Source organism: Dioscorea cayenensis, chromosome 4, assembly GCF_009730915.1.
Source record: "Dioscorea cayenensis subsp. rotundata cultivar TDr96_F1 chromosome 4, TDr96_F1_v2_PseudoChromosome.rev07_lg8_w22 25.fasta, whole genome shotgun sequence".
Taxonomy (NCBI): domain Eukaryota; kingdom Viridiplantae; phylum Streptophyta; class Magnoliopsida; order Dioscoreales; family Dioscoreaceae; genus Dioscorea; species Dioscorea cayenensis.
Genome location: NC_052474.1, coordinates 14,090,922 through 14,114,895, shown reverse-complemented (window position 1 = coordinate 14,114,895; position 23,974 = coordinate 14,090,922). Strand labels below are relative to the sequence as shown.

The 23,974-nt window shown below is 36.4% G+C and overlaps 1 protein-coding gene, 1 non-coding gene and 1 pseudogene across 2 annotated transcripts; 2 read left to right on the top strand and 1 right to left on the bottom strand.

Moving 5' to 3' along the window:
• Positions 1-4,539: 4,539 nt before the first annotated feature.
• LOC120258338 (protein trichome birefringence-like 26) lies at positions 4,540-6,275 on the bottom strand. The gene is made up of 4 exons (XM_039265713.1): positions 6,015-6,275; positions 5,836-5,922; positions 5,451-5,728; positions 4,540-5,366 (listed from the first exon to the last, which is right to left on the bottom strand). The coding sequence occupies exons 1-4, from the start codon at positions 6,181-6,183 to the stop codon at positions 4,563-4,565; spliced, it is 1,338 nt and encodes a 445-aa protein (XP_039121647.1). The 5' UTR covers positions 6,184-6,275; the 3' UTR covers positions 4,540-4,562.
• Positions 6,276-16,191: 9,916 nt separating this feature from the next.
• On the top strand, positions 16,192-16,297 carry LOC120259656. The gene has a single exon (XR_005536213.1). It is a non-coding gene; the product is annotated as a small nucleolar RNA R71 (small nucleolar RNA).
• A 1,663-nt stretch (positions 16,298-17,960) lies between these two features.
• Positions 17,961-18,564, top strand: LOC120258715 (annotated as a pseudogene).
• Positions 18,565-23,974: the final 5,410 nt, after the last annotated feature.

Below are 23,974 nucleotides of genomic sequence, written 5' to 3'. Positions count from 1 at the left end.
TGTGTGTGTGAAGGGTGAGCCGTTGAGAGAAAGACAATGGCAATTTTGTTTTTTGTTTTTTAAATATAAATATGTTAATGTAGAGTGAGGCATTGAAGAATTAATTTGAATTTTATTTTTTTAATATGTTAAACTAGTAAACATAGAGTAAATTTCGATGTTAACAATGAATATAATTAGATTTATGATTTTTTTAGTGAATTATTAAAATATTTGTAAATATAACACATTTATTTTTTAAAATAAATATAATATATATTGCTTAAAACAAAATTTTCATAATTATTAATATTATTAGTTAAAAAATAAAAAATTATCTTTACAAATTAAAAATTTTCATTTTCATATATTTTAATAAAATATATTTTTAATATAATTATTTAACTTATTAATAAAAAATAACAATTAAAAATATATTTTTCTATTAAAAAGGATTAAAACAGATGCTTTATAATATTTTAATAAAAAAATATTTTGTATATTTAACCCACGAACACATCATTGTCAGGAAATGTCTAATTTATTGTGATAGTTTTAAAATTTCATTAGTATAAACCATTTGTAGTTACACAATTTGACCGTTACTATAAATAATAATCAATATATAACAATATTTATACCAACTAAAAAATAGGTGTTAGTAAATGCTTGATTTATTCTAACAGTTATGAAAATTTTAAAATATTGTTGGTAAAAATAGTCTATAGCTACGGAATTTAACCGTCATTGTAGATAAAAGTTAGAATACAATAATAGCTATACTAACGAAACAAAATTCGTCAGTAAATATTTTGTCTATTCTCACGCGTTTTAAAGAATGCATCAAGTAAAAACAGTCTATAGCTACGACATTTGACTGTCACTATAGATAAAAGTCGAATAAAAAAATAGCTATACTAATGTAATAAAAATCCATCGAAAGAAATATCTTGTCTATTCTAACAATTTTAAAATATTGTTGGTAAAAATAGTCCATAGCTACAAAATTTGACCGTCATTATAGATACAAGTCAGAATACAATAATAGCTAAACTAATAAAATGAAATCCGTCAGTAAATATCTTGTCTATTCTAACAGTTTTAAAGTACTGTTGGTAAAAATAGTTTATAGCTACGAAATTTGGCCATCACTATAGATAAATGTCGAAATTTGGTAAAAATAGTTTATACCTTAGGTTTGGGACCGTGTACTTTAGGATTTCCATGACTCATTAAACATTAGTTAGGAAGTAAAATAGCAGGTCTTGCACTTGAAACATTAGTCCTAGGGGGAGCATTGTCCGAGTACCCCACTTCTATCGATTGCCTTTCCTCTCACTTACTTGTGCCTCTCATTCTTGTTTCTTTTATTTCTGTTTACATCATATCTTTTCAACACAATCATTATTCATTTTTACTTCGTTAAGTAGAAATTTTAGTATTTTTATTCCCTACTCCCTGTGGATATGATACCCACTCACTTGGAATTTATTACTTCGACAAATCCATGCACTTGCGGGTAATACGCAAGGGTGTTGTCAGAGGAGCTTCAAAGTGGCAATAGGATCTCAAGGAGAAGAGTTTTGATGAATATATTTGCTGTGATTACAAAATACTAAGTTTGGAGTGAATGTTGATTGAAGACCAAACTCGGACAAAACATTAAATCTTGATTAAAGTTGTCTTTGGGAAGCACTCATTTTGTGATCATGCTTAGAGGTTAGTAAGCTAAATGACAAAAAGTGCTCGAGTTTTTGCCGGAGGGGGACCACTTAAAAATGGAGATGAAGATAAATTTGCATGGAGCTAAATTAAACAAGGTTCAAAATAACTAAAGACCAAGTTTAGATGATTGAAGACTTAATTAAAGACTAATGTAGCTCATTGAAGATTTGGTTAAAGGCCAAATTTTGATGCATGATTGGTGACCAATTTGGTTTATTAAAGATTAATTTATGAATATCACATTAGATTAGTAGAAGCCAAATATTGTAAAATTGTGAAGAGTTGAGTTTGGGTGTGTGAAGATCCAGGAGTGTTTTTGCTAGTATAATATTGGAGTTCAACTAGTTTTTATTTTTTTTATCAAGATCAGGAGAATCCGATGGCCTATAACTCAAGCTCAATTGGGATGGTTGGAGATGTCCTAAGGTAAGATTGTAACTAAGTGTTGTAACTAAGATAGCATTAGCAGGTAGTACAAGTTGCAACTCAACTACAAAAGAGTTGTAACTAACATAATATATTTCATCTTATTTAACTTGAAAAGATTTGCCAAGTGAAGATTAATTATGATTGATTTGTTGTATTTATAAAGCTAATTTTGGTAACTATTTCCCAATATTATTGTTTATGATCCTGACTTTTTTGGTTTAAAAGAAAATTTTAATTTTATGGTGTTTTATAAGAAGTTGAAAATAATTTTATAGTATTTTAAACACTTAGTTGGCATGTATTTTGTCATTTATTTGAAAGACAATGCTTAACATGCTATAAAATTTGATTTCAGGTCACAAGTAGTGAATAATGAATAAGAGGAAGCCAGAAGAAGTAATGTTAAGCCAAGACAAGGAAGATAGAGCTTTGTCAACATAAAAAACAAGGGAACAGTCTAGACAAAACACCTTACAGCTAAACGTAAGGTCGTAAGCCTCATTCAAAGAACCTTGCAAGCATGCTTATACTCTTAAGTAAAAGCATAATTGACAGGCATAGGGACTTACAACTAGGACTTATGCTCGTAAGTCTGGGTATAAGGTTCAACTAGTGGAGATTACTGGGAAGACACAGATCCCATAAGGGCAGTCATAAGTACCATCGAGAAAAGGTGATGGTCGGTCACTCACAGCTGTAAGTTGGATTGTAATACAAAGATAAAAGATCTTCCTGGCAAAGTTTATGGATGTAAGATGCCTGTAAGCCAAACAATCCATCATCTCGAGCCTCTTATATCCCTGTTCGTACTTACGTAAGGCGTCCATATGGAGTTAGGTATAAAAGATTTTGCTGAGTGTTTAGAAAGGAGATCTTTAGTGGCCAATCTTGGGGAAGAGGAGAGAGATAGATAGATAGATAGATAGAGAGAGAGAGAGAGAGAGAGAGAGAGAGAGTCATCTAAGCTATTCTCAAGCAAACAACACATGGAGGAGTCTTACCCTCGACCTAGAGCATGAAGGAAACCACCTAGGCAAGGTATTCAACGGTATATTTGGAGTTCTTATGGAGGATTCATCAACACCCCGAAGTGACGAGGCTTAGAAGTAGTTTGGATGTTTACTTTTATCTTCTTTGTATTGATCAGATTCCATGATTGTTATCCTCTGATGGAGAACTAGTTTTCGTCGTGTTTGGGCATGGATGGAACCTAGGGTTTATTCTTTGATGACATTGGTTGAAAACTCTTAAGCTTGTATTGACTAGTATCTTGCAATGCCTTGATTTTGAATTTAATTAAGTATTCTTCATTACCTTGAACTCTATTATAGTGAAAGCTAGAAGTTCATGATGGATGAACTTGTGTGATGATCGGACTAGTTATTGTTCACCTTGATAAAGGGAGCAATAAGATTTAGGAATTCTCTCAGTACAATTACATTGCAAGAGTTTAGTGCAACCTTGTATGAAGCTTACAAAACCTTAGGGGAAGTCTATGCCCGAACACCCCTCTTCATATTTGATTGCCACTATTTTCTTTCTTATTTAGTTTGTAAAACTGATTATTGATCTGGTCCTAACATTTGAATTAGGTTAATTGAGGAGTCATAGATCAGTGCATGCACTTGCATCTAGTAGGTGACATTAGTCCTTATCAATGTGCTTAGAAAGCTAATTTAGATTTCTCTATCTCCCACTATTACTATTCCTTAACAACATAATGCAACATAATTCAAAGTTGTTGTTATGCCTTATATACAAAAGTAAACTGGCAGATGTTGGAGCGGAACAGAGCGACAGAGTGTGTCATAGGAATGGAGTAAAGTAGAGCGATAGCTTTTGCCATATTTGGGGGAGCCATGGTTAGATGGGTTGGGGGCGTGACGGGAACCTCCCGTGTCATACGGTATAGGGGTGATTTGTAAATTATATCAGGTAGGGTTTTACTATATAAATTCATGAAAGCATAATTTTTTTCACAATAAGAGAAACATAGCTTGCTGCTCTGCTCTAGAGGACTTGGACACATAGCCGAACTTGTTGCTTTTTTCTTAATTTCTATTGAGATTCTCTATTATTGTCATAAAGAGTTTTAACTAAAGAATGCACTCTTTTATCTAGTAACTAACTGTGACGTTGGAATCTAAACATGTGTTCATGCATACGAGTTAATATGGTTCATGTATATATATATTTTTTGAAAAAGTGATTCATGTATGACCCCAGGAATTTGGAGCAACGTTTATGTGTGGGCCACTTGGAAACTTGAAGGTTTACTTGAAAAAATTAAAGGATTTTATCATTTATTTTATGAATGTATTTGGACGTATCTTTAACCTGTGTGAGCGCACATTTGTTACTTCAAGCATGTCGTTCATCAACTTTATTTAAAAGAGAAACACATAATAAATGAAAGACTGAATGGCATTCTAGAGCAAAGCAGATACAGAGCCACCAGTATCTCCACTGATTAGCATCTTTAGTAGCAGTTCATTCCAAGTGTCAATAGGACCAGGCAAGCACCAATGCAGGCAATCATTTTGAAGCTTTTTCTTCTTATCACTATCAAATGGATGGCAAGTACCATAAGGACCTGGATGCCCATCAGGTCGCAAGAGTGAAAGATGGTAAGTATCAAGTAGCTCCATTCTCACCCCATTCCTTGCTCCAATGGTTGCAGCCTTCTCAAACTCCACAACCTCAACGTCCCTCATTTTAAGGTCTGAAGGAGCACCACTGATTTCCCCTTCTCTAAATGGCATAGTTCTACTGCAAACTCTTTCATTAGGAAACTCTCCATCCTCATAGTGACTTGGTGACCATGTCCTGAGGATAACGAAGGGCTTGTGCTCAGATGTGGCAATGAACTTGAGACTCAACTGGAGTGCCCTCCTGTAAATCTTATCAGTTGCTAAATTTCTTAGTTTCAAGTGAGGACAGTAATGGCAGCCAATTACTTGGTTGTTCTCATATATGATGCTTGATCTGTAGAAATCTGGACCACCAGAGATCACCACATAGTCAAATTTGTTGTATTCACTGGTCCACTTGCTATCCAGGATGTCAAGATGAAGGTGTGTGTCGATCTGAGATTTATCTCCATGATTATCAATTGTCTCGTAATGAATCAGAAATGGAGCCCAGATGACATACAGTGTGAGGTTATGAGAAGAATAGTGCCATGTCCTAGTGCTGAATGTTGAGTCATGAAAGATATCACGAGCCTTTTCTACCTGGATTGAATACGTTCATAATCCATTGAGTCATCCAAATATTTAGATATAAATCAATGTGGAATTTGGACATCGGATTATTACCTTAGATAATAGGCAGGTCAAGGAGACCACAAGGTTGTGGCAAATTGAAGCGCCGAGGAATGCAATTGATTTATTGCGCATTGCATTCAGAAATTTCAGTGGATCAATGTAAGGTAAGTCACAGGCACTAGGTTTCCATCTCCAGTGAAGGTAACCAGTATCAGGCCTCTCATTCTTCAGGCAGTTTAGATATCTTGGTATTTGATTGCAGGTTTCATTTGTGTATGCTGGTCCTGCATGGTTTGGTATCCATTCTCCAACAGAAAGATCACATACTTCTGCATCAGTGTTTCATGAAAAGGACAATTCAAATATCAGAACTTGTAACTCATTCAATTCCTTTTGTTTTCAGAAAGACAGAAAAGACTCTGGAGTTGCTATCTACCTTTCTTTAGTTGCTTCTCTTTAACGGTTGATTCCTTTATCAGTGGCCTTATATTCAATGCATCTTGTTTCTCAAATGACAATGAGACTGAAATTGGCAAAGACATATGTAAAAAAATTAATCAACGCAATTCATCATCCCACAATGCCACCCAGTTATGTGAAGAGAAAAGAAGGTACATTTTTTGGCGTCCGGTGTCGATGAATTAAAGTTGCTGATGAAGAGGTAGCAAAGGGCACCTGCCAAGAAGAGAACACTAAAGAACTTGAAGAATATCAAGCCTATGCTGCTCCTCCTATCATTTGCACGCAGTGGCTCAAAGTCACCTGCTACAGCCTCATCTGCCATTGCAATATCTGTCTACACACCCACAAAGCACAAGAGAACAGCCTAATATATGCTACCCCATTCCCTCCAATTGAGTTTCAATGCATTATTGTATTGGATTTAGTTATCGCACTCACACATGGCTCTTTATTTATTTATTTATTTCCTTTTCTCCAAATAAGGTGGACAAGCCCCTCTTACTTGGCATGAGCATGGCAATTTTGTCTATATACTCATGTGCCATTGAAGATATTAAATACAAATTTTATCTGTATTGTCTCAATTATTCATTGCCAGCTCAAAATGTCCATTTATTCTCATGTGGCATTCAATCAGCCTAGCATATTCCTGGCTCTATTTTGTTTTAATTCCAAGTAACTTTCGTTTTTCTTTTGAAAAAAAAAGAAAGAGTAAATTTCATTTTTGTGTGGCCTCGCTTGAATCTCCATGAGGTATATATCCAGCATTATTTTTGTAAAAATTGAAGAAAATGAAATTTCTTTTTTCTTGATATTTTTACATGAAAATTGAATGATACTAGAAAATTATTGTTGTTTTGTTTATATATTCAGATATTAATTTATATATTTACATATGAAAATATTTTGTGTAATTTTTTCTTTCAGTTATTTTTTGGTTTATATATCCATATTTTTAACAAAATAGCATGTATAGTAAGTATTCTACGTAGTTTTATCCTACAATCAAGTATGCAGCAGGTTTTGTATACTTTTTGAGTTTTAGCTTGATTGTTCTGATATACAGCCTCCTAAGTGGTATTGCTGCATGTTCAAATTTATTTCCCTTTGTCAACGAGTGAAATCTTATGTGTTTATTCTTATTGTCATTACTTCTTTTAAATTTTTATTGTAGTAAACCACCAATGTTAACTACTTTCATTTGTAACTTGTTTTTCTTTAATTTTATAATTTAAAAAATAATTGTTTTTCGCTATTTTCCAAATAAAATCTAGATTAAATTTCTACTAACAGTTTCAAACTTAATAGATTGAGTGAACACCATAAGTAGCTTGTTATCGACTTTAACCCTTTTTTTACTTCATTTTATTCAATTTTATAATTAACTTTTTTTCCTTAAATTTAAATAAAAATCATAAAAATAAAATAAAATTCTAAGTTTCTATTTGGGTTAAAGCCTCAATTGCCGTTTTTAAAGTCTTGATCCTTGACATATAAATATCATAGTACGAAGCTCATTTTTGCTTCCATACATAAACAAATTTGTCCGTTAACCTTCGATTATGCAAATCTGTTTGATGTGGCACTTTTAACCAATAAAATATTTGATTTGATAAACTATACCATGGCATCAAAATAAACATAGATATATAGTCAAAAGACTAAAATGAAAAATTTTATACTTTAAGCACTAAAATAAACAATTAATAATAGCACAAACATACACTACCACATAACAACACTTATGCAGCGGTTATCTCGCAGCGGCTATATAACTGATACAATAGATAGCCTATTGTAGCGGTTTTGCAGCGGTTATATATCGTTGCAAGAAATTTTCCAAATAAGTATTACATTTGACTCAATATGTTGCAAAAACCGCTGCATATTAAGATAAGTATGCACATGTTATACAAACCAGCAGAATGTTTTAAAAAGCGCTAGCTTTATAATCGACGCATATGCATTGTGTTGTAGCAATCTTAATAATCACGCATATGGGTTATGATAGGGAGCTGCTTTTTAAAATTGTTACAGATAGTAGTTATGATATGCAAGTGAGTTTTTTAAAACCAACTGATATGGAACAGTGAATGCATAAGTTTCATAATATTTATTTATATATATATATGTATTTTTAGAAATAAAGTTGTATTTTTATTTGTTTCACTATATAATTAAAATTCTTAAAAGGTTTTTTTGTTTATTAAGAAAATTAACAATCAAACATAATGGAGTACACATATGTATTAATGGAGAAAAATATTATATATATATATTCAATAAATGTTGCCCAAACAAAATTTAGTCCTACAATTATTAAATATTTTTTTATAAATATTATTTATATCTATTTTTCTCTTGTAGGACTCCTTTCAAAATCAATATTTTTTTCATACCTCTTAATATTTATTCCATCATTATTATCTCTTATCCCTTAATTATGTTATTTCTGTAACTGCCCAATCATCCTATTATATAATACTTATAATAATAATAATAATAATCTATATGATTATCGTGGATTCATAAGATACATAAAATAAAATAAAATAAAAACACTTGAATGAGTAAGAATGGGTTACTTGTATAAAATTATTTAATGATCAAAACAATACCACAAGGTTAACTGCCAAAAAAAATATGTAGTGATATATAAGGAAAAAAGATTTGAGAGATATGGGCATATATGCAATTGTGATGCTTTACATGGGTATTTTTGTAAATAAAAAAGATGAAAATCAGTGATAAAATAACCAAATCACTCTCAACAATAATTTGGATTAAAACAAATCACTCTCAAATTTAGTGATCTATTTAAATGAAATCTATATATTAATTTGATTGGAAGCTTCTTTTAAGTTTTCAAATAAATGGAATAAAACGCAATTATATTTATTTCTTTTATGTTTTCTTCCTAATCCGCCTCCTCAACCATCCGTGTTTATTGCCACCGTGTCGCCCATGTATCATGTCTACCACATGCAATCTCAATGTTTATTGCCACCGTGTCGCCCATGTATGCTTGTCATTGTGTTCACTTTGTTGACTATGTACAAGTAGTCATTCCATATGTCATGCCCCGACCCAAGCTAGGCACATAGTAATCACCACGGCAATAAAAAGAGAATCCCACATCACCCCACCTCCAAATTAGCGTAAGGCTCAACATAAACCTCCTATCACAATCTTACTTAAAAGAAAAAGACAAACTCAACAATAAAAGTATAATGGGTTACCTTACAATTGGGACCCTAAATACAAGAAACATCAATAGAAACACAAGTCATGGTTTCAAAATACACCCAAAATACAAATGTAAGAATAGAACATAGAAATCAAGTCTACTGAATCCATAGAGTTTACATTGCAACTAGAAAACTAACCTAGACACTAAAGGGGACACAGGTCACTCTAGGAACTTCCCAGCACAACCAAGTTCAACGTCGCAATCTAAGAGAAAGGAAGAGAAAGGGAGTGGTGAGTAACAAGTGTTACCAAGTGAGTGGTGACAATATAGACATAATATAGTAATAAAGCATTGCAAATAGTACTCATCATACTAATCATAACATAAGTTAATTTCCAAGAATTGAACAACTTAATAGTTAAAACATGATTTATTAGTAATACATGCAAATAAAATCTTCAACACATTAAACATAATTCAAAACATAGGCTAACCTCATATAACCCCCAAGTGAATCGTGGTCGCGACTAGATACGGAACCACCAAGGTGTTTTAAACTTTTAAAATCATAAATGTTGCCCCCCTTGGTGTTAGTCATTGAGATCCCCGTGTGGTGACCCCATGTGTCTCACATAAATGAATGTATCACCCTTACTAAACCCTATCAATGGATCTACACATCTCTTGACCATGGGTAAATACAGGGTTGAGCACGCCATTTCCCATTAGGTTGGAGCATGGGACCCCCACTACAGTGTTGAACTGAAGTTAAGGGTCGGGTCATGGCCCGTAGTCACCATCAAAGTCAAATACATAAATATAGATATTTCCAATTTCAAACTTAAGAAATCCATCATACAATGGCTAAATAAATAAATATACATCAAACCATTTTCCCTTGGAATGTAAATACCTATACATACAAGCATTACTTCTTTAGAAATAAATACATATAAATATTCTAGGTTTAACCACTATAATAAGTTAATTCTTGATAGAGAAAATGAAATGCGATTTCACGTTAGAAATAGGGTATAAAATGTAAAAATAAATATTATAATACTCTTATTAAAACTATGTAAATATTGATGAACTCTGTGCAAGTACACGGATTGTTACCAGTAATAAAGTGGTACTCCACTAGGGGTAGGGTTGTCGAATCTCAGGGACTGGGCTTCTAGTACTAGTTGATCTTCTAATGTCTAGTTAACTGAAAATGTAATGAAGATATTAACTACTACAAAAATAAAACAAAGGGGTGGAATAACAAAGTAGACTAGGGTTCAGTGTTGATAGCAAAAGGACAATGCCTCGGGTTAATCCCTAAGTGCCTAAGATACTGACTTGAGACTAATGCCTACCAAGGTACATTCTAAGATCCTTGTGGGTGCTCAGAAGCAATGTTGTATCTACGGCTATCAATTATGGCAAGTTCTAAAAATATAATTATGGGCTTCATACATGCCAAGTTTTACAACTACACTAGGTAATCACGACTGCGGTAATCGACATATGCTAAGTTTTACATAAGCATCTAAACAAATCAAGCATGCCAAGTTATGCAAACACATGAATAGCACAAGAAATAAATAGAACTCCATATGCATTAGAACTCAAGTAGTCAAAGTATAAAGAACAACATAGTTCACAATCCTGGGGTACCGTGGAACGGTTAGCCCCTCATGAATTCATACAAATGAGAGAAAATAAGAAGCATAAGGAAGAGAGACATGTAGACTTCCCCTTCTTTACAAAATTTCCTCAAATGTACTTCAAAAGCTCCATGGAATGGGCAACTCCACTCCTCCGATGTCTCTTACTCACCCTTGGCCTCCTTAGCTAGAGTGGTGGCGGTTGATCATCATTTCTGTGAAGGTTCCTCTGTTGAAGAAGAGAACCCTCAAACAAAAACCCTAAGTCTGGGCATTAAAAGAGACTTTTTGGGCTCAACACAATCTAAGCACGGTCATGCTTAGACTATGCTCTTCTTGAAGCTTCTGAGTGAAAAGAGTAAGTATCAGCCCGAGGGAATTACGGGGAGAGCACGATCGTGCTCTACCTATGCTTAGCTTGAGTATGCCCATGAAAGGAGGACGCGGATCGTGCTTCACCTAAAAGTATAGGACCATCTTTTCCCGAAGTAACCACGAGGAGAAAGCATCCCCATGCTTCGCCCGTGCTTGCGCTGACAACTAAGGAAATCTCAAACAGAGGAAACCATAGGGAGATGGCACGCACATGCTCTGCCCGTGCTGGCATTGGACACTTAGAAGAATTGTCTTCATTGGATTGTTTTGTCCCTGATTCCAGTCCATGTGTGTTATTAGCCCTAAGAACCTTTAACAGAGACAAACATACCCAGAATAGCATCATTTATAGACAAAATGTGCTAAAAGATAAGCAAAGGAGTGCATTGGAGATATGTAAAATATGATATACAATGCACTCATGAAATACCCTGACACTTGAATCATTGCTTGTCATCAAGCAATTTCATCTCACTATAAATGAAAGGATGAGTGCATGACCACTAATCTCATTAAAATAGAAAGTGCTAAAGTTTAGAGGGATCAAAAGCAGTTAAGGACAAGATCACAATTGCTAAAATAAAAACCCCACTCTTGTTTTAAAAGCCTAACAAGTGTGTATACCTTTTAGTTGAGTGTCCCATGCGCCACTAGGTCAATAGAATGGAAAGAGACTTGAATTCTTACTAAACAAACTAGGTAGTAGCTTCATACACCCTGAAGGTAGCCCTTTCTCCTGGTAGGTCATCAAATGTATACTTGTAATGCCCAAAATTCGACTACTGAAGAGCGGCTTTCACACTTTCAAGATGATAGCTTTTTCTACTAATTATTTACACAAGAAAAGAAAGCAACCGGTAAGGAGTTCCAGAAGGAATCTGACTTTCCAGTTTTTTTTTAAACACAAGAATATTATTAGAACTCAAGTCTCACAGAAATCAACCCAAACAAGTTACTCCACAACTCAGGTAAAGAGGAATGTATGCCCGTTTTATGCTTAACCGAGTATTATTTGCCTCGTAGAGCATGGAGGAGCCATGGAGAACACAAGGATATGATTAGGGCGAAAAAGGAAGAAAAACTTGGTGTCACAAAGATAGCAGCTTTTTATCAGAGTTGAGTCATCAGTAAAGGGTAGAAAAAGCACTGTAGCACCTAGAGAATTTTTGGGACAGAAAGTTTGGTCTAAGTCATACGGCCTCAATGCAGCCCGATATTGACCCGGGTATCGACCCCGGTATTAACCATAGTGTACATCGATTTTTGGCATTATAAAAAGCTTCTTCTAGGGCAAAACAAGGGGATTTCTTCTTGGCCTTCTGGGCTACCGCCACCACACTTCCTTGAGGCCTTCCGACCATCTTCCAGCGAAGGTCCCTGTGGGAAACAAGCACACATCATCACTAAGAGGGAGAGCATAGCGAAGGTCCCTGTGGGAAGGCCTCAAGAAAGTATGGTGGTGGTAGCACAAAAGGCCAAGAAGAAGTCCCCCTCATTTTCCCCTTGAAATGTGCTTTTATATGCTCCAAATCAAGCCAAACGGGGTCAATACTGAGGTCAATCCCAAGGTCAATGAAGGGTCATTGAGGCCGTATGGATTGAGCATTACACTTGCTTCTCTTACTATAGTATCAATCCCGGGGTTAATCCCGGGCTGCATGAAGGCCGTATGGCCTGGATCAATTTCTGGCTGGAAACACTTCAGATGCTGCAGTAATCTTGCTACAGTGCCACTACTACAGTAATTTGCTACAATACACTTTCAACCATCTAAGAGATCTCTTGCTTGACCTATCTAAGAGATCTCAAGGTCTTAAATGCCGTCAATACACTTTAAACCATCCTACTTTGGACCTTAATGACAACCCTAGGGGATTTCTTATCCGAACACCGCCTTCTCTTGCTTAACACTCCCTTGTTCATTTATTTATGTGCGTTAATAACCCAGCCATAGATTACTTAGTTTATTTTATTTTATTTGTTCTTCTTACTAAAAATTGTAGGCTTGATAATAGATGAAGAGTGAGTAATAATACTTCCTTAGCCCCATAGAATACGACCCCTGTATCACTCATAGGGTATTACTTGGCGATCCCGTACACTTGCGGGGAAGCAATCAGTTTCCAAAACAAGAGTGAGTAAAAAATTTGGTTCATAATAAGGCCCTTAACATGGACAATCCCCCCTAAACTTAAGATTTTCTATTAATAACAATCATAGATCGTCCTAATTCATGCAATCATCCCTAAAGATGAAACAAGAACCCTCCCCCACACTTGAATGGTGCATTGTCCTCAATGTACAAATATAGGCAATGGAGATTAAAGATTGAGAACCAAAATAAAGAGGGAGGTTTATAAGACTTTCCTGAACACGGAGAGTGATGCTGCCACTCTCAACGTGTATTCCATCAGCCAATTCACCACAACCATTCCTGAGATGAGATAAGAGACGCATAAGTGGAGCTTAATAATCCAAAAACCATAACATAACAAAACTAGAAATGCAGAAGTAAAATACATCAAATAAAAAAACCAAAATCTCAGTTTAGTAGGGAGTATGCCTTACTAACTAAAAAAACAAACAAGTCTGAGAAAATATGAAAAGAAATATAAGACCCAAGTATGAAAAACTAAAAAGAAAAGTAGTTGTGTAACGATCAAAATGGAGTTTCCGGAGAAGAATCAAAGACATGGCAGCGAAAGATGAACTAAAATCCGTAGCTCTGTTAGTAGTGGCAACTATCCCATGGGTTGATGATCTGACAGGGGATGACGGCTCAGGAGATAAATGAATCCCTAAATATTCAGTGATCTTAGTAACACTCCGCAAAAGCCACCGGAATGCTGAAAATAGAAAAAGTACCCTAATTAGAGTAGCGTACCAAAATACATGGTGATGGTGGGGATCTTAGATGAGCAGCAGTAGTAAGAGGTAAGGCTAGGATCTGTGGGCGAGTGGACGAAGGATCTCCCCGAGAGTGTGACTCATTGGTTGGCCAAGCTTTTGCAAACTGTGAATCGTGGTAGGAGAATACCCGCTAATGATAGTCATATGACCCAGACAGACCAACCAAACCCATTCCTTTAATTAGATAAGTGATGTACGGCCAGGCAAAGATAGTGCTTGTGCGAGGGGCAGTGGCCTGGTGATGGAAGGACATGGCAAGAACGAGACCTAAATGGTAGGGGTAATTGTCGGCCATGCACAGAAGATCATATAGCTCATGCCTAGTAACAGAAGCAGTACTGCCACATCAGCCTGCAATTGTGCCACTGAGTAAAGTATGGATGAAGCGAAGTGCCGGGGACCGAAGGAAAAAGGCCTTAGAAACACTAGGGTGGAAACTTTTTCATTGCGTTCTTTGTTGTCCAACTCCTCCAAGTATTCATCTAGTACGTTCATTGATAAAACCTCCTACACATAGTCAGAAGTAACAATGTCAGTCTCATCAGTAAAATAAAGTTTATCATCATGGTCTAGTGTGTGCCTCAAGGCCTCCAAGAGTGTGAAGACCAGTTCTAACTCCCCTACTCTCAGTGCCATTTTACCTCTCTTCACATCAATCAGATTGCCCGCCATGTTAAGAAATGGGCACCCTAGGATCAAAGGAACATCAACCTCTTCATCCACATCAAGAATTTCAAAATCCACTGGGATGATGAGCTTATCTACCTTCACCAAGACATCCTCCACCACACCTCGGGGTTTTCTCACTGAATGGTTAGCCAGTTGCACAGTCATCTTTGTAGGTCCTAAATCTTCTATCCCTAATTTCGAAAAGAGTGTATATGGCATGACATTGATACTGACCGCAGAATTTGACAAAGCTTTCTCTTTAATACCATCTACCCATTACACATGGAATAATAAAACTTTCAGGATCAGCTAATTTCTTTGGAAATTTCTTCTGCAGAACTGTTAAACAATTTTCAGTAAGTGCCACAATTTCTATCTCCTCCAACTTTCTTTTATTTGTGAGGAGATCCTTTGTGAACTTTATGTATTTTGGCATTTGCGACAACGCTTCAATAAGGGGGATATTAATATGAAGTTGCTTGAAGATATTGAAGAACTTCTTAAGCAGAGCATCTTCTTTGTCTTGTTTAAGCCTCTCTAGAGAAGGAATGCGAGGCTTGTATTCTTGAATTTTCTCTTGTTGTGGTAGTGATGAAGGTTCTTCTTTTATTTTCAGAATTCTCACTTGTGCTAGGGCATTTCATGCACTATTGTCTTCTTGCTCTTAGTCATAGGATCTTTTCCATCCTTTGTCTCAACTTCCTTACCACTACTAAGAGTGATAGCTTTTAATTGCTCCTTAGGATTTACCTCAATGTTGCTTGGGAGATTACCTGGGGGGTGCTCAGAGTGTGTCTTAGCAAGATGCCCGATTTGATTATCAAGTGATTGCATGGAAGCATGTAGATTTCTCAATGCAGCACTGATCTCATTAAAATGTCTTGCATGCTGAGTGAGTTTCCCGTTCACATTTCTAAACTATGTGTTCATGCTACTTGTGTTATTCTGAAATTTGGCCTAAGTGTTGATCATGAATTTGGCCAGAACATCCTCAGTGGTGAATTTCTTCTCTTATTGTTGTTGGGGTTGAAATTGTCGGCCTTAGGGCTGTGGTTGCCTTTGTTGTTGTTTCCCTTGATTCCATAAAAAATTCAGATGGCTCCTCCAGCCCAGGTTATATATGGTATCATAAGGATTGCTCAGCCCTCTCTGACTTTCACCAACATAGTCCACTATCTCCAATGGGGCTACTAACATAATAGAGATTGGGCATTGTGTAGTTGCATGCCCGATCCTACATGTCTCGGAAGATGAGACCTCTTGTCAATGCATCATGAGTTGATCAACCTTTCTTGTCAATGCATCCATTTTGGCAGCTAGGGCAGTGTTATCATTTACTTCATAAATTCCTACAACCCTTGATGGTTTGCTCCTAGCACTCCAATGGGACTCATTGCTAGCCATGTTTTTAATCAATTGTTCAGCATCCTCGGGATATTTGTTGTTTAATGAAACCCCTACCGCTGCATCAATAAGTTGGTGGGTTTGATAATCTAGCCCATTGTACAACATTTGCACTCTAATCCAAGAGGAAAACCCATGATGGGGGCATTTTCGGAAAAGGTCCTTGAACCTTTCATAAGCTTTGAACAAAGTTTCTGAGTCTCATTGCTTAAGGCTGAAATTTCCTGCCTGAGTTTGGCTGCTTTGCTAGGTGGGAAGTATCTTGCTATGAATTTCTCCACCATTTCCTTCCATGTTTTGATTGAGCCTGGAGCTAATGAAGTAAGCCATTGGTAAGCTATGTTTATATAAATAATATAACCCATGTCCTAATAAAATTCGATGTCCTAATGGAATCCAAATTCCAATTTAATTTAAATTCTAATATATCCTAATCGTAGATATATTTAGAATTAAAATTTAAATGTCCTAATCCTGATCTTAATTGATTATTTGATTGTCTTGGACTAGGATGTAAATTCCAAGTTAAATACAAAATGCAAATTACAAAGTTGCCCTTGAGAACATATCTCAAGGCAAAAAAATTGTTATTATTACAAGATTACCCCTGAGAACCCCTATCTTGAGGCAATCTCAAATCTTGGATAGCCCAAACACACATCTCGAGGCAATCCTAAATTTTATGAGGCATGAGAACGGATCTCGAGACAATGGGAGAAATGCAAATCCTAAAGCACCGAGTACGTATCTCGAGGTAGAGTGAATTTTTTTTATAAGAATAAAAATATTAATAAGATAATAAATAAAATGCGAATAATGAAATAATAAATATTCAAAATTTAAATTTTAAAAATAATAATAATAAAAATTCAAAATTTAAATTTTTTTAAATTTATAATAAATAAAAATAATAATAAATAAAAATTGAAATTTAAATTTTTTTAAAAAAAATAATAATAATAAAAAAATTGAAAGTTAAAATTTTTTAAATTTAAAAATAAATAAAAATAAATAAATAAAAATTGAAATTTAATTTTTTTAAAAAAATATAATAATAGAAAAATTTGAAATTTAAATTTTTTTAAATTTGAAATTATAATTCAAATTTAAATTTAAAAAAATAATAATAATAATAATAAAAATAAAAAAATAATAAAAAAATAATAAAAATAAAATAAAATAAAAATAAAAAGAAATAAAAACTATTAAAAATTTAAAAAAATTTTATCCTCACCCCTTTGTTGTGATTTGACGGAGGGGGTTGGTGGAAGAAGATAAGATCCGTTTTTTTCTTTTAAAAGGTGGGAGGAGATCAGAAAGAAGGAGGGGAGAAAAAAGTGAAAAAAACAAAAAGGGATCTAAAAGAGGAAGAAGGATAAAAAGCTATAAGGTTTTATCTCTCTCCCTTATACTACCATATATAGATATAGATATATATATATTAGATAAAAAGAAGAAGAGAATTCGAGATGCTCGCCGCTGCTTGCCACTCGCCGCTGCTAAAGAAGTCGCCGCCATGGTTGAGTGGTCGAGATAATGCCGCCAACCATGACCGGTACTCACCGCCTCAACCGCCGCCACCCGATGCTTGTCATCGCCGTCGCCACAAACTCGCTGAGGAAGCCGCCAAGGTTGAATGGTCAAATAATGCCGCCAACCCCGATCGAAGCTTCCTCGTTATCATCGCGCCGTTATCGCTGTCGTAGCTTGTTTGATGGTGTTGTTGTTCACCATGGACGCTGCTCACTCTTGCTCTCCAAACACTCATGCTGCTGTAATCTCAATCTCCGCCCTGGTTCAACTTCTCCCTCACTCCACCTCCCAACTCCGCCGGTGCCATGTCTTCAGCGGCGGCCCGCCTAGTGGCGAAATGTGTGTTCCGGATCCGCACGGCTTTCCATGGATCCCCAAAGGTCACACTTGTCTCCGCATCCCTCTCCACCGGGCTCGAACTACCACATTGACTCGCGAATAACAATCCCGACATGCCTTGGGATTTTTAGTCAACAAACAAGGAACGGGTTAAGGAGATACTATCTCATTATCCCTCCAACTATAAGCAATCTAGCCGTTATTCCTTTGTTGGATATGGCAAAACAGCAACATGGTGGATGGCTTCCAGTTTCTGCGATGAACGCAGTGACTAAAATTAGAGAAGTTGCTCCAATTCGTGTATATGAAGTTGCTACTTTTTTTATTCGATGTTTAACCGGACAAAAAGTTGGTAAATATCACCTTTTGGCTTTGCGTGCATAACACCTTGTATGATACGTGGTTCTCGTGGAAATTGAAGAAGCTTTGCTCAAACATCTAGGAGTTAAGCGGAATGAAGTGACCAAGGATGGCCTATCTTCTGTTGGAGAAATGGAGTGCATGGGTCACTGCGTAACGCTCCAATATTGATCACCGTGGGTCGACTATTCTTATTCTTAAGAAGGATATACATTACAATTACTATGAAGACGTCACTCCCAAGCGAGTCATTGAGATTGTTGAGACCTAAAAAATATATAAAAAAAAAATGATGAATAAAAATGATAATAATAAAATAATAAAAAATGAGAAGCCTAAAGGCCCACCATACATGTACCCGTGTATGACAAATTTTTGAGAAGTATGCACATGTCCATGACAAAATAATGAAGCAAAATAAAAATGATAATGAGAAGCATGACATGCATGCATATGGAGTAATAAAAAAGAAAAAAAAATTCATGAATCATATATAAAGAAGAAGAAGAGAGAGAGGAATATCATCAGTGCAACCAGAGAAGTGCAGTAGAAATAATAATAATAATAATAATAATAATAATAATAATAATAATAATAAAAGAATCAAAAGCATGCAATATATGTATACAATAATAAAAAATTGCATGGGATGTAAGTGGTGGCTACTTGGCATCTTGGCAAGGATAGTAGACTTAAGATCAATATCCATGGCAAATGGAATCGAAGAAAAACTTCACTTCTAATAATTAGAAACATGAGTGAGGGATTTATGTTTTAAAAATAATAAATAAATAAAATTGCCATGAAGCAGTAAACAATATCTATTGCCAAAACAGGAATAACAATAATTCTCAACTCAAGAACATCAGTCCTTCCTGCTGCTAATTCTCCGTCTGGCCGAAATGATGGGGTGTAGAGGCTAACGATGATTTGCGCATAATAATCCTTTATAGATTTGATCTCATTTTCATTCGTAAAAGATATTAAAATGTGTGACCAAGACAAGTGAATAGCTACCCACATTATCAAAGTTCCTCGCTACTAATGCTAGTGGAGTCATTGACTGAAGTGATTGTATTCAGCGTCCCCGGAGATATATATATATATATATCTATATATCAATGCATAGGTCATTGATCTTAAGTCCATTGGCAAGAGCACTTCAAGACTTGATGATTTCAAGTATGTAAAGGAAACAGAGATGCATGCATTTAATGGTCGGGCTAATGGATGCCGATGAAGCGGCAAAAGCATGACTTTGTCACCGTCTTTGATGATCTAAAAACCAAATACAAGTGGTGTTGTCGGTACACATGGAATATATGTATGCATGCGTCGGTCTTTTAAAAATAATAATAATAATAACAATAAAATCCAAAAAAATACATGGACCAGGATGCATGTTATGTGTGCATATAAGTAAAAATGTAAAAAAAATAATAATAGGGGGCATGCATACGTGTATGGAAAAAGGGCATAAATAGTAATAAAAAGAATGAGAAAGCATGTTCGCTTGCTCCGAGATGAAAAAAATAAAAAAAAGAGAAGAGAATAAAAAAATTAATTAATTAAAAAATGATGAATGATAAAATTTTTTTTAGAAATATGCGATTTCACGTGCATGTTTGTGCATGTTTTAAAAAAAATGGTCCCACTTGTCATACACATGGGTACATATATATCTATCCCTAAATATATATGTATACTCAAATAAATAAAAAAATCCTCTATAATAACTGTGGACTGAAATAGATTTAAATAAATAAATAAATAAACAAATAAATAAATCTAGAAATGATAGCATGCTGCTAATCTCAAAGCAACAACCAGGATGTTGGTCTCGAGATAGTAGTTAAATTTATCTCAAGGTGGCAATGAGATATATAACGCGATAATAAGACAAAGGCAGTGGTGGTCTATTCATTTCAAGACAGTGACCAAAATTATAAAAAAGAGGCGGTAATGAAATATACGTCTCAAAATGGCAATGCGGCAGGCAACGCAGTGACAAGGCACAGGCAACGGCGACGATAAAATATATATATATATATATAGATATGTACATATAAGTGATGTAGTAAATATGTTTATTTATAATTCATAAATCTTCTTGCTCTTACTTGTACCTTTTGCCCTTAATCGGAGGTTCCTAAGATTTCTAATCTGGGGTAATTAATAATAGGGGCTTGCCCCTATTAGGAATGAAAGAACCCACAAAACAAAATATGACATTTGTGCTTTCGATATATTGTCTGGTGTCTTTTCATGATGCCGGATGCATATTTTCGATCCCACAAAATTCTGGCACGCCCGGTGGGACCCATTCCTCCTCCCATCTTTGAGGCAAAAGTACAAGTAAAGGCGTTGTTCCTACATCCTATGAAAGAAATCTAATCATGTTTCTTTTTTTGTTTTGCAGAAACGAAGAACAAATGGCACTCAAAAAAACTCAACCACATCCGAAGTCCAAAACTCACAATTTTTCCTTGGCGAAGGAACCGAGGTGCAACCGCCCTAACCGCACATTCAACACCGGAGTCGCAGGAGCCGAGCCGACCTTTGGCACCATATCTCGAAGTCGGTGCAGCTCCTAACGAGACCCGCACCTTCGAGGAGACCCTCGACAGCCCCGCTGCTTCCATCCAAAGGGCGCCGCCCCAATGTGATTATTCCCTCGCAATCGGGCGAGGATGCCGATGTCAAGGACTCACCAAGACTATCTCAGATTTGAGAGGCTATCCCACCCTAAGAGGGTAGTTCACATGAATGATGATGAGGATGATGAACCCACCTTTACCATTACAAAGAAAAGGGGCGGAAAGTGGAATTTTTCCACTCATCCGATGAAGACACACCAAAGAAGAAAAAGTGTGTTTTTCGAGGCTCACACAAAGGAGAGTTAAGATTCCAAAACAAAAGGTTGGATTTTTGTGTCGTTCCAAGGGCACAAAAAAATAATCAGATGAGTACCTTCAACAACTCATTTGAACCTCTTAACTCGGTAAAGAAGAACGCAACCATCGCAGACTGCGCTCCCAATCGAAAGTGAAAAACAAAGTTGGTAGACCTCCAAAGTCCTATCACAGAATTCATTTGGTCGAATCTCTACAAGACTTACACAAAGATCAAGGAAATTGCAAATGTGAGAAGATTAGACCAAAAGAATTCTATCAAAAAGAAGAAGCAATTGATGTCAATAGCGCAGAAAGACAGATGTTTGATCGCTTAGCTCCTACAAGAAATCAACCCAAGGTTGATAGTGTCTAAATTTCAATGGAGGAGGGAAATGAAAGATGAAGAAATGTCTCGATGCAGTATGTGGAAGTACACACTTGTCGATGGTTATCGAAGCAAGAGGAGATCCCTCGCACCCGAACAAGAACAACCGGACCCTGCTACAAGATCCCGTGAGAAGAGCAGCAGACTCTCGAATGGAGAAGAAGGTTCCAGCCATGTGCCGCCACATGAGGAGCAAGGGATAGGGACTAGCCTTCCACCACTCCATGTACCAAGGAAAGCACAAAGAAGTACAAAGAACTAAATGAAGATGAAGAGGATGAACCTCGCTCTTTATTCCTCAAAAGGGACATCGTGATACTGAATATCAAAGACTCAATGACAACATGGCAATGTTGATGGGGTCAATGTTACAAATGCAAAAACAAATTAAAAATCCTCATGGAAAATCAACCTCGAACAACCAGAAGATCGAGGAGCCCAACCCGACGGCCGAGAGAAGCCCCTGAGGCCGCTTGAGCAAGGGAGTAACCCCACGGTTTCCCTATGGAGAATGTGCGAGGTCGAGAAGTCCAACACCACCTCCAAAGGAAACCTTCAGCCGCAGTAACATGGAAGAACCTCTTATGCTCCCTGCTCAGAACAATCACCGTAATGACTCCTGAAGAGATACAAACTGAATGGTAGTTGCTCGAATTAAATCAAGCCAAAGGAATTGAGACAAGGGCGTATGGAGACAAGCCCCTATCCCAGCCTACCACGACCGGTGCCTTACCCCAAGGGATATAATGTTCCTAAATTCAAGCAATTTATCGATTGGCAATCCCCGACCAACACTTGGCTCATTTTTGTCACGGCTCGAGGAGATACAAGTGCGAAGCCATCGCCCTCCTCGCATGCTCTCGCAAGTCTAGCAGAGTAGCATTTGAATGGTATGCAAATCGCAACCCGAGTCGATTCAAACATGGCAAAGCAGCTTAAAAAGATGCATTTTCGAGTACGGTTTGGGGCATAAGTGACAAAAATCACAATTGTCGACCTAGTAGCCACTCGCCAAAACAAAGATGAAAAAAAGTGGTCGATTACATTATGAGATGGAGGAACTTGAGCATCAAATGTGAACAACCACTCGATCAGCAGCAGCAAAAGGGTTTATTGCTAGGGAACATTGATAGTTGGATGTCACCTTTCTTGAGTACATCTAGCATCACTACATTCCAAGGCTTAATCTCACAAGCTAAAAAAATTGAAAGGACCAACCCAAGGTGTTGTCCAATTTCCAAACCACTTCAAGGAGTGACAAAGACAAACCAAAAAAATAGAAGGTGTCAAGTACATCGCTACTACCTTCAATATTGAGAAGGGAAAAGGCGTAGAGGTAGTCCCATAAGCTCGAACAAGCTAAGGTACCTAGCTTAGGTGCTACCGACAATGAGTCAAAAACCTCTTCCTTCCTTGAAGGATAGGATGAATAAGAAGTATTCCTTTCAGAAGAGATAAAGTACATAAAATCTTCAAAGATGCTCGTGAGAGAGGGTCTGCAGCCCCTCGAATGCAAAAAGACCAAGAGCAAAGCAAGACGATCATCCCAATTATCGTCCATATCATAGGGTGTTGGGACATACAATAGAAGATTGTTATGTTTTCAAGGACCTGGGTCGAGCGACAATACCAAGAGGGCAAAAATCACACCTCAAAGAATGTCTTTGTCCGAGCAACCAAATCAACATATACGCTCACGTGATCGCCCCTAAACCCGTAAGGGTCATCCCAAAGGGAAGTTACAGTGGTTGGTAACAAGGTGATATTTACATCAATGTAAGATGACAAACCTTGTGATGTCCCGTAAGAGTTATGGGAAGTATTTGTATCCAAAAAGATCAATGAAGATGTTAAAAAGGTTGATCGAATCGCCGTGGATCATTTGAAGCGCCTCAAAGAACTCCTCATAAAGGTCACCGGACAAAGCAACAAAGAAAAAGAACAAGAAAAGAAAGCAAAAAGCGCGAACAATCAAAAGCGCAAGAAATCTATTATCGAGGAGTATATTGAGACCCCTTGAAGAATATGAGCAGAAAGAAAGGGTTCTGATTACCCTCGAGATTATTTTTCCTCAAGAAATCGAGGAGTTACTCAGGAATTAATCGAGAAAAATTGGAAATGAAGAAGATGTGCAAGTGGAGACTTGCAGGGGTTATTTCCGGAGGGGAACCTTTATATAACCCGAAGATGATGATGAATATGATAGCTTTTCCGAGCCGAAGAGTCATATGACCGCTACGGCCGACCCTATGTCAAGAAAAAGCAAAGAAAGAAGATAGCATTCTGTGGAAAAGAGTAAAGAAGGCTAACGCCAAGCTCTTGGAGCCCCTACCCACAACTAATGTCCAAAGAACCATATTACACCCTCAAGACCCCAAAATATAAGGTCTTGAAGAAAGTCA